Raw genomic sequence first — 12,296 nt, forward strand, 5'->3', positions numbered from 1 at the left:
TGTTCTCTGGCACTCCACAACACACAAACATATGAAGAGTCACATCTGGTTTAGAGCTCCTCTTGGATTATGTCTGTATACGGCGTATCAAATAAATCATTACCATATAGTAATTACCCATTACACCCACTCTGGGGCTCTTCACCCATACATGAGCCCACACAGAGAGACATCTCATCCACCTCTGCAACTGCGTAGAAACACTGAGACGCACACCAAATGTACAAACACACTCATATGCATGCTTAACAAAATTCTTCACCCCTCTTGCATTTGTTTCTTCCTTTACTTTAGACTCGCGCCTTCGCAGTTTTTTTCTCCTTGAAGTTTTATGCTTTTGTTAATACAGATTTACAAAAAAATGTATTAAATGGACGTGTGAAATCCAGGCTAAAGTCTCAAAATCTTTTTTGAGATAGTTTGATTTTAATCTTGGACATCTCCTTACTCAGTCAATAACAAAGATATCAAGGTTATATTTTCACAGAATGTTCTTTACATTGTATTATATGATTTCATGTACAAAACCATACATTATAACAAAAAATGAATTTGGCTGGAATTTAACAGACTGAGATATGCATATTCCATTCATTACTAATGAATGGAATATGCATATAGCCGTGCCATGAAATCTGCATTATTATACTTGATATTTCTGTGCTGTGCATTTCTATGCTCACAACAGTAGAGCCCAGAGCTGCAAAATTAATCGAAAAACTAATCAGGATTACAATAATGGGTGAAACAATTACATAATCTGTCCAATTGTGCTCGTTTCTGTGCTTTTCGGCAGTATGTTTGGGCACCAAAAACAGTGGTGAATCAGATTTTTAAATTGTTAAGCTGACGTGTCCTTTAGCCATTCACTTTGGATTTTTTTACGAACAACATAACTTCCATAATTATTTCTTATTTACATTATACTATTTAGTTTTGGATGTTTAGAATTTACCATGGAGCTGCTAAAACATTTCAAAACTTCATTGTAAAGCTTATTAACCGCCAAGTAAGGCTGTGGCGGTGGCAGTATTTTACCACTGCGATGGAAATGCACCAATGTACCGCAGTGGTTAAAGAATGTTTGTGTGTGTGGGGGGGGCATGTGCACACACACATTGGTGCATATAGGTCTTATATATAATGCATATATATACAAATGTAGACGTGGATCAGATAAACGTTTCTTAACAAACGTGCGTGTTCATAGGCGGTGATTTTTTCCCGCCGGTGGGTGCTCGCCACAACGTCAAGCAATGCTTAGGTCACTTCGCAACGACAGACGCTCTGGAGCGCTCAAACACTTTGAAGAGACAGAAAGCGAAGGGGTCACGTTTTCTGTGTGGTTTAAGATGCTAAATGTAAAGCAATTAAGCATTATGTGCTTGGCCATTTCGGTGGGTGCTTAAGCAGAGCCCCGGAGCACCCAGGGGATCAGTGCCTATATGTGCGTGTTTATTTATTGTATGGTCTAAAAATGGCTGGGTTATTTTTGACCCATAATGGGTAAATATTGGACAGAACACACAGCTGGGTTAAAATTGACCAAATGCTGGGTTGTTTTAACCCAACTGCTGGGTTAATATACCCAGTGTTGGGGAAAGTTGCTTTTGAAAGTAATGCATTAAGTTACTCCCCCAAAAAGTAACTAATTGCATTACTTGGTTACTTTTGAGTTACTTTTTCTTACTTGGCTGAGGGTTGATCTCTTTCAGGCCTTGCAGGTGTTTTTTATGACTGAGAAGTTCTGCATTCAGAAATTGCATATTTCAATTGCAAAAATTTCAAGATTTGGACAGCAATCTCCGTTTCTGACTTAAACTGTTCCCGCAGGCGCGCATGCATGTGGAATTCTACCTATGTTCAGTTTAATTTAATACATCATTTGATTTAAAATATATATATAAATTATGAATTAAACTAAAAAGTAACTCACATTACTTTAAAAAAAAATACTCAAATATTAATGTGTAATGCGTTATTTTACTTGTAACTTCAGAAAAGTAATATTATTACATAATGCACGTTACTTGTAATGCAATACCCCCAACACTGATTATACCACATGTTGCATAAAAACAACCCAACATTGGGTCATTTTAAATCCAGCATGGGGTAATTTTAACCCAACATGTGTTCTGTCCAATATTTACCTATTATGGGAAAAAATAATCCACCCATTTTTACAGTGTAGCACTTCCATCTGATAGTGCAGGTTGATACTTTTTTGCAACCTTGAGTGACCATAAGAGAGAATATCTTGCCCCCAAGCCAGCAGGTCATCACTGATATCAGTTTCGTTCACTTTTTGCATTCACACGAATTTAAAGGCATCTTGCTGGGAGAGATTCTACTTTATATTTTTCATAGTTTGTGATGTGCACACAACTGCAGGCCAAAGGTCATACTCGTGCAGCCTTAGTAGATCCATTATCATACTGCAGAAATGTGCTAATGCTAAACTCTATTTAGAGTTAGTTCCATTCAAAGTGCTCATTGTGTAGAATATGGGGTTGCTTCAAATATAGAGCATTCCAAATCGTCTACCTATTAGGGGCAGTTGTAGCATAGTGATTAGAGAGCTTAACTTGAAACCTGAAGGTCACCAGATTGAGTCTAAAAGCCGGAAGGCTGCGATTGAGGTGCCCCTGAGCAAGGCACCTATGACCCTTTGCTCCCTGGGTGCTGCAGTAATACCTGCCTACTGCTCCAGGTGTGTGTGCGCGTGTGTGTGTTCACGACTTGCAGCACGTGTCACATTTCAAGTACTAGTTCCATACTTGACAAACATGTCACACTTTTACTTATTACGCTTTGTGAGTGTTAGTATATGGCCTTTCAAGGCAGCACTCCAGGTTTTTCGAATGAAGCTGTTGTGTTTCTTTTCTTAAGGATACAGCACTGAGATTTTAATTCTCTCTCTCTTAGTCAAATTAGCTCTGGGAGTCATATGGATCTCCTGTAAAAACAGATAAGCCATAAAGGGATCCAACCATTCCCCTGCAATATCAAAAGCAATATAATGAACTGTGAAGTGTGGAGGACAGGTCAGACTGCACAGATTAATTCCTGTTGATGGGAGCCTAATGTGGTTTGGACATTTGAGTGAAGTGTCATGATAAGCTGCTGAGGGTTCATTTAAATGCTTGTGATGCTTTCTTTTAGCACTTTGTTCATTTTCTTTCTTATTGAGTCACGCAAATCATGTCTTATTACAAGGCAAGTGCTGTTTTGAAATTGCTGTACTTTTTATTACAGTGCTCATAAAGCAGCGATGTATTGATATTCCTCAAACATTCTATTTGTTTATATCGTGTAGCTCCATCGCCACAGTCTTCTGTAATTAATTTATCGCAAACCTCTCGGCATACAGACTTCGTTTAAACTTTGTTTTGCAGATCATTGCAGCCTTTGGTATGCTATCTATGTTTTTCATAAACGTTGAAAAAACATTGATTTAAGTTTAGAAGTCTTCCTTGGACTTGCAGACTCAGACAGCGATTATGTCATTTTAATCTTTTCATAATGAAACGCAGTTGTCCTCTCTTGCATTTATTTTTTGATTTGTAATGTTTATGGTTACATCTGCAAAAGCACCCACTTCACATACTGATTGTCATATACACAGATGTACAAAAAAACTACAAAACTAAAAAATAAACAACTAAAGCATAAAATCTTTAACATTTTCTCTCTGCCTTGCAAGCACTGGTATTCCTTTAGGAAATGCAAATCTAGTTTCTATTCAAATTCCTGTCTGTGTAACCTCTTCTCTACTTTAAATGTCACATTTTTTCATCCTCTCTATTATGCTGTCTCTTACCGTCTCACTCCTGTTTTCTTTCTTCCAGCTGGCTCTAGGACAGAAAGATACCCACTCCTCCTCCTCTTCCTTTCCCTCATCTGCATCAAAGTCCTCCCCCCCTTCAGACTCCTCCAAAACTCTAGGGGTTCTGGGATCTCCGGGCTCTATTTCCCCTTTGAGCCGCTGGGTAATGCACAGCCGTGGCCGTGCTGCCAACACTTCAACGATGGAGTTGCCCTACCGCTCACCCGTTCCCTTCTCCAAACAGGAATTCTGGGAAATGTTGGGTAGCGACCTCCTCAAATCGGACACAGACGCCCTGGGGACTTCCCGCGTCAAGCGTCGCCCTCCCATCGTCAAAACAGGCAAATTTAAGAAGATGTTCGGCTGGGGTGACTTCTACTCCAACATCAAGACGGTGCGCCTCAATCTGCTCATCACGGGTAAGATTGTGGATCACGGAAACGGAACGTTCAGCGTCTACTTCCGTCACAACTCCACCGGCCAGGGGAACATCTCCGTCAGCCTGGTGCCTCCGGTGAAGGCGGTGGAGTTTGACTTAGAGCGCCAGAGCGTGGTCTACCCCAAAGACTCCAAGATCTTCAACTGCCGCGTAGACTACGAGAAGGTGGACCGCAGCAAACGCACCTCGCTCTGCAACTACGACCCCTCCAAAACCTGCTTCCAGGAGCAGACACAAAGCCACGTGTCCTGGATCTGCTCCAAACCCTTTAAGGTCATTTGCATCTACATTTCGTTCTACAGCACAGACTACCGGTTGGTGCAGAAAGTCTGTCCAGATTATAACTACCACAACGAAATGCCCTACCTACCCTCTGGTTAGCGCTTAGGTGGCGTTAAACCAGAGGGGTGATGAGGGCTGGTCAAGGGGTATAGAAAGAGTTTAATAATGGACAAGGGAACATGAATATAAATGCAAAGATCTCTTGGGGATATATATATCGAAAAGACTCTAAAGGGACATTGAGCTGACATGGGAATGCCCCATTATGACCCGAACCTTCTTCTGTGGCCTTCACAGGTGGTTCCACAAAGGTGAATGTACAGTATTTGATGTGCTGCAGTTGTTGTCTTGAAGAACCTCTTGAACAACCTGGCAAATGTGACCTGCAAAACATATATGCAAAACCAAATTGTCAGGCCCAGGTGAACAGTCTTTGCTGCTCAGGGTGGGAGGGGCCTGTCTGTCGGAATGACTCCCTGATTGGCTGCCCTCATCAGTGCTCAGTGTCACAGTCATCTAATAAATGCCTGCAAACAATAAAACACACTGACTACTATGCAGAGGTAAAAAGGTGGCCCAGCTGACATAGAGGCTTATTTTATCTTAACACACACATGCAGCATGCCGCAGCGACACCTGTCTCCACCTTTGTATATTAAAAAACAAAAAATGGTAGTACACAAAAGTGCAAGAACAAAATGTCCAGATTTGAAAATAAGATAACAACAGAAATGAAAGAGAAAGAAAGCAAAAGCAGGACAGTAAGCATTTTAATTAAAAAAACTGGAGAGATGTTGAGTCTGCATTGAGCCAAACTCTCTATTGTTACAGAAGGGCAGAAAAGACGTTATGTTGGCTTAGGATTCCTGAATTTGTGCTGTGATAATAGATTCGCTGAATGCAGGATTCCTTCGTCCTTGCAGTCTGTGACAAAACAAAAATCTTATGTTAATTTTGCATTATTTAATCACATTGCAGATTTAAAGATTAGACTCAGGTCTTCTCTGGATGTTCAGGTAGAATCAGAAGTCAAGTTGACCTTGAGTGAAAACACAGTTTAGCGGTGATTACAACGAAGGAAAACAATCATTAATGTAATTCACTAAAATATTTATATAATGATTAACTAATTAAATAAAAGCCAGCTCTAGAACAAATTGAAACAGGACGGGTAACCTGAAGTCATATGGGGACTATTGAGAAAAAGGAATAGTATGATGGGACGTACTGTAAAAGACAGCAGTGGGTGTTCATGACGTCTGCAATGACAAGCAGGTGGGCAAGACAGAAACAGGGGATATGTATGTGATGGAGCAAAAGAGGATATGAAAGGAAAACAGGTGACGCACGGCATAAGCAAACGCGCACATGGGGATGTATGAGGAAACACAGATGAGAAAAGGACACAGAGGAGAGATACAAAAGAAGACAGAAAAACAAACTCGCATTGCTAAATAGAGAAACATAAAAGCACAGTATGAAACATCAAAGTGTCTCACAGGAAAGCAGCGTTTTATGAGCCCATGAATAAACCTTTTGCCTAAAGTTAAATTCGGCACAGTGAATGTTACCCTGCGGGGTTCCGTGTAATTTAGTGAGTTATGAGGACGGAAATATTCGGGATAGATCTGTTAATCCATGTTCTTAAAAGACGCACTATTTATTCCCCTCTAATCTAAAATTCATTATTCTACATACAAGCTCATTACACAATTCCTACAAAGCCTTTTCATTGCACCTCTGCTTTCCATCAAAGCACTATAACACATCGACAATACCCCGTGCACCACTGTCACCGAGTACATTCACGAACCGTACTATTCAATATAAGAAAAAAATAATGATTTCATAGAATAACGAGTGACATCACAATAAGTCTCAGTTACTTCCAGGTAACAATTCAGCAAGTCATACCTGTATAAAATGTGTTCATGATTTCCGTGCTTTATCTGAATTACTTACTGACATTAAGGCCCAATTCCAATTCTATTATATACCCCTACCCCTCAAGACTTCCCCTTGCCCCTTGAACAAGAGTGAAATATATATTCCCCTAACTGTGCGTTTACACCAGACGCGAATTCAATGATTTGCGCAAGTAGATTACATACAATGTCAATGCAAGACTCATCCCTTGCGTGGGGCGATGCGAATGACATGATATGGCCGATGCGTTGGCCGCGAAAACACGCACTATTCGTCTCAAACGCGTCTTTGCCCAAGTTGGAAATATTCAACTCGAGCGAAAAATTCGCATGACACAAAGTTTAATCCCGCGAGTAATCTAGAGCGAGTAACGCGATGCCCTGCGTTTGGTGTGTACGTAGCATAAAAATGGGACTCCACTACTACACCGGCATATGACATCGTCCTACATCAAAGTAGATGCAATGTTTATCACATTGCCACTTTCACCTGCAGTCATATAAGTTTAGTTACAGTGGCCCTGGAAGCCCAAAAGCAACACCCCTCTGTTAGCGAATCAGATGCTTTTCTCCTCCGTATTTTCCACGGTCTGTTTGCAATCGCTGTAGTAGACTGGGAATCTGAAGAACCGGGAGTTTCCCCGGTGTGCCGCCTCCGGAGTGGGAGCAGGACGCGATCAGATGGGGAAACAAGGACGCGCGCTCCGGAGGTTACATTTGTTGACGTGTTGCTGTACTATTGTGCAATTAGTAAATACGGGATATGTTAGCGAACTTTAGTGATTTTTTGTGAACATTTCTTTTAAAACATGGCTGTAAATATGCACAATGAATATATTGAATGTATCATAAAACAAATGATTATTTGTCATTAAAAACTTTATTAATGTTAAAAAAAGACTTGAATTATACTCACATGAGCAGCCATGTTGACCCTTCGTTTGAAGTGGGGTCCTGAAAAATCTTCGTTTGAAGGGCTATTTGAACCTACCCCTGCAACTAAAAGAGAATTGGGACATCCCTTAACATGAACGCGCTAAGCGGAGGGGTAAGGGAAAGTGTAGGAGTAAGGGGTAGAAATGGAATTGGGCATTCTAAGTCTCATTTATACTGTAATAATCCAGAATCATCAACATTACAAAAAGCTAATTTCAATTTGTACACACCTGTTGTCATTCTGGAGGAAATTTAGCAAAAGTGAACGAGACCCATTGGGTTCTGAAGCAGGTAGAGAAAGAGTCACTCAGGGATGTAATGACTGATCTAACAGCTAAAACATGCAACCACATTTGACCAGCCTGGTCTTATGAATCTGGCTACATATTCTCTTACCGATACAAACACGTGGAAATAAACCCCTTTGCCAGGCTTTGGAAAGTGCAGTGAGTCTGCCCCGCTGCTGAACTGTGCAGTACGGCTCATAGCTCTCTGCTCTCCTCTCCCTGAGGTGTCCGCCTGGACTGAGCTCCTAATCTCCTGCAGTCTAACTACACCAGTGCCCGTGCAGGAACTCACAGACGCACAAACAAACACACTCTCGCTCACAGATGCACACATATATACACACCTTTTCTCACAGACGCGCATCATAGAAATAAAGGTTCAAAAGCTGTCACTTGGACGGTACCCTTTATAATGTCCCTAATATGTACCATTTAGGCACAGACAGTAAATTTGAGGTACCAATATGTAAGGCTGTCACAATTATTAAATAATCGTCTCATTTCTCAATCTCATTTTTTTTACCTCATCGCGATGACTTCAGATTACCGCAATGATTGCACATCTCTCTAGAAAACACAAGGGGCAATGCAGCGCCTGTATAAATGAGACAGTATCAGATGGCTCTCATTTAATGAAAGGCTGCAGTATGAACTGGCAGGTAAAACATATATTTCCAAAACAGCAATTCCAAATTTAGCGAGGGATGCTATTCTTAAGGATCTGTAAGACAGTTATTTTTTGCAGCTACTACAGACATGTTGTCTAGTATTGGCTACTATTTAAGGCCTGTTCTGGTATAGTCAGTTTATTTTGATTTTGAGCTTTTTTTCTGTTATTTTTCAGACACTTTGTGTTTAATTTAAATAATCACAACAATCTATGAAAATTATTTCATGAACAAACAAAAAAAATTTACTGTATGAGAATTAAATGTCAAAGCAATAAACCAGACAATTATTCATAACAATCTTCAAAGCCTAAAACAGGCAATGAGTCGTCATAATTTATTACACAATTACCATCAGACGAATTTCATAACCGTGACAGCCCTACAAATATGTACCTTTGAGGTACTAATTTGCATCCTTTAGGTACAAAGGTGTACTTTTTGAATGGGTACTGCCTAGGGATGCAAAATGATTAATCGCGATTAATCTACAGCAGAATAAAAGTTTACATCATATATGTGTGAACTGTGTATTATAATTATGTATGTATAAATATGTACACATTCATGTATAATTTTAAGAAAAAATATATATTTACAAATTAAATCTTTATATATATAATATAAATTATACATAAATATACAAATGTATATACACATGTAAACATTTCTTAAATATATACGTACATTTGTGTGCATTTATCTATACAAATTTATTATACACAGTTCACACACACATATATGATGTAAACAAAAACTTTTATTCTGCTAGCGATTAATTGCGATTAATCACGATTAATCGTTATGCATCCATACTGCCCTAGTGGCAACTTTTGTACCTTTATTTATGAAAGTGTATGGTGTAATTGTTTAAGTAGGATTTTTTGTTTAATTTTTCATCATCTTTTTTTCATTTTTCATGCTGTTTTTAGTTTTGTTTCACCGACTTGTTTTGTTCTTTTATTTGTTTTGTTTAGCCACTTGTTCATTTGATTGTTTTGTCTAACTCACTTTCATTTTTTTTTTAGTTTTCTTATCCTCTGAAACATACACCGCAAGCACTCTGTTCACAAAAACGACATGAATACCACCCTCGCCCCTCGCCTTATCATCAAAACATTAAGTGTTCCCCTGGCGCTCTACAACAGGAGTTTGCTGATTAGTGTGCGTCTATGATAAACTGCTGAGCACAACAGGGTTGAACGACTTAACAGTTGTAGCAGTACCATACCGCAAGCAACTTAACCACAGAGCTGGCTGCCAATCTGTTTATCCCTGTATACAGCAGAATCCCTACAAGAACAGACACATTACATTCAAAGGAAATGCCTTCAAAACAACGCCGAAATCTCCCTCTGACTGCAGATAGAGGGATAAGTAGACTACACTGTCACGCACTGCTGGGCGTTGCCAAGGCAAGGATAAAAGTTGAAGTGGAGGAACTCTTCAGTTGTCATAGCGACAGGCTCCTCGGATGGCCTGTTGGGCTTGGACAGAGCATCGGACACCTGGTCAATAGAACCAGAAGTGAGCGAGTGGGCTCTGTAAGCAGCAAATCCTGGTACTGGATAGACATATACTGCACATGAATATATAAATAGATAAATATATATAAATGAATATATATATATGTATATGAATACAGATAAATACAATAATCAATCAAACTCTTGGGAACTGTATGAAGCTGTATTACATGTCTGTCAGACATACAGTGGACTTCATCTGAGGTTTATCTGTTCATTTCTCTCTTTTTATATTGTTTATTTTATGTGTGTGTGTCATATTGATATAGTGTATGGATGAAAATGGTGGCGTTTATTGTGGTTTACTGACATCTGACAAAAAACTGAATAAATTAGAAGGAAGCACTGAGTTTGGCTTCCAAGCTCAGAGTTGAAGTAACTGACGTCTCGGGTCTCGTCTTGTTTTGACTGGTGATTGACACAGCGGGTGACATGAGCATGACATGAAAGTCTATGTTATCTATCTATTTGCATACTTATACTCTGTGCCCATGGCAAGAAGCGGGGAAATAGGAAACGGCAGTCCGTGGGGACACAGACACAGATGGCAGAGTTACAGAAACATTGCATTACTATACAATAAACTGCTCTTAACATACTGTCAAACGTGAACTCAAACTGTCTACTGCTGCATAATGGTTAGGATTTATCACACTGTTTGTTTCTTTATTTCATTCATCTTTTCATTTGTTGCTGCCTTGTTTTTCCATTTCTTCCTTTGCATTAATTTCTGCTTCTTTCTTATACATTTTTTCCCATTCTTTAATCTCTTTTTACATCCTCCCATTTCTCCCAAAGTTTATAGCGTTTCTCTCTATTCCTCCTGTCGTACATAGTCTCATACCCATAATTCACATTAAATCTGTCCAGATTCGTAATTAAATTAGACTTCCTATAGCATGCAGATGAGCTTAAATAGGCAAAGAATGATGTCGTCGTAAAGCAGATCAATTACAATCTTGTAGCTGACAGCAACCTTAGCAGCCCCCCCCAGTCTTTTTGTTTTACCGTCCCTAACCCCCCGCCCTTCCTCTTATCTCCTCCACTACAGCCTGCCTGGGGATAACCTTGCAGATAGTGATGAAGCTGCTCTAATTTAAGCGCGCTTCCTCTCAACCCGACGGTAACGGAGTATTCACACAGCGCACATCACACAGCGAGAGCGAATATAACAGACAGAAAAGCACATAAAAGACTCAAAGGCTGTGAATGCTTAATGTGAATAATAAGAGGTAATGATGGAGTTCATTAAAATTATTAGACAAAAAGCATGTTAACAGGCCACCCGAGTTAATAAATTGCCATATATATCATTCACTTGTGTGTAATATAATGATTATTCAATGCTTGTAAGATATTTTAGAAAATGTGCTAAACTGGATCCAATACAATTCAATCCATTTTTCCTCTTAATGGGGTATATGTCCAGTCACTTTATGCATTTTTCTGATTGGAAAGCAATCTGATTGTGTAAAGAGTTAAAACAGCCCAGCATTTTGGATTGAAAATTACCCAGCATTTTTAGAGTATGGGCTACAGCCCCCTCAGCTGAATTCATAGGCATATATGCATAAGAGGCATGTGCCTACTCATTCATAAACTTGCAAAAACTTTCTCTGGGTTTCACAATAACATTGCAATTTCCCGCACCGAATATCTACTTACTTTATATTTTTTTAAGATGGATTAACACCTGTGTCCCAAACGTAGATCGTAGCATACAGATATTGATTAATGTGGAAGAGAGAGAGAGTGGGAGGTGCTCATTAATATTTATGAAGTGCGAAAACTATTGCAGGGTCACAGGTGTCTAGTGAAATAAATATAAACAGGCATTTTATTATTTAGTTTTCCCGTACTGTAAAAGTAGGTCTACATATAAAGTTTTAATTTGTTTATTTGTGTCATGCATCAGCAAAATATCAATTTATTTATAACAATTGATGCATTTGGCAGACACTTTTATCCAAAGCAAATTCCAGTGCATTACAATTTTTTAACAGTGTGTTCCCTGTGTTCCATGACCTTTTGTGCTGCTAACATATACCACTGAGCTATAGGAGCACATTATAAAGCTTTGGATATGAGTTCAGATACAGAGTTGCTTTGGGAAATTGGCTTGAATTATTATTGTTTTTTATATCTATTCGTCTCCAAAATCAACTTACGAGTGTTCTGAGGCTTTTAAAACTTTCAAAAATTTTATATAGGTCTTAGGTAATCCTTTTGGGAAAAGAGTTGTAGACATTAAATACGACTTATGTGCTATTGTGAAGTTCTCCTTAGTGCTTCTGAAAACCCAGACAAGATCTGTTAAACTGTGAGTGAAATGAATCCATTAAACTGTGCTACCGATATCATAAAATTGCAAATTGTTTTAGAAAATCATTTTTAAAGGAATACG

General features: G+C 39.1%; 1 protein-coding gene across 2 annotated transcripts in view; it reads left to right on the forward strand.

The window, feature by feature from the left end:
• LOC129436354 (neurexophilin-1) overlaps nt 1-10,271 on the forward strand; it is a 36,873-nt gene extending 26,602 nt beyond the window's left edge. Inside the window, exons 2-3 of one of the 2 annotated variants that reach the window (XR_008641784.2) lie at nt 3,852-5,113; nt 9,395-10,271. Coding sequence is in view for 1 of the 2 variants with exons in the window: in XM_055194447.2 (XP_055050422.1) it covers nt 3,852-4,649 (798 nt within the window). In the remaining variant the exon portion in view is untranslated. Of the gene's footprint in view, nt 1-3,851 lie in introns of both variants that reach the window. The other variant, XM_055194447.2, reaches the window with a different exon arrangement.
• Nucleotides 10,272-12,296: the final 2,025 nt, after the last annotated feature.

This window comes from Misgurnus anguillicaudatus, chromosome 19 (assembly GCF_027580225.2).
Source record: "Misgurnus anguillicaudatus chromosome 19, ASM2758022v2, whole genome shotgun sequence".
Classification (NCBI taxonomy): Eukaryota; Metazoa; Chordata; class Actinopteri; order Cypriniformes; family Cobitidae; genus Misgurnus; species Misgurnus anguillicaudatus.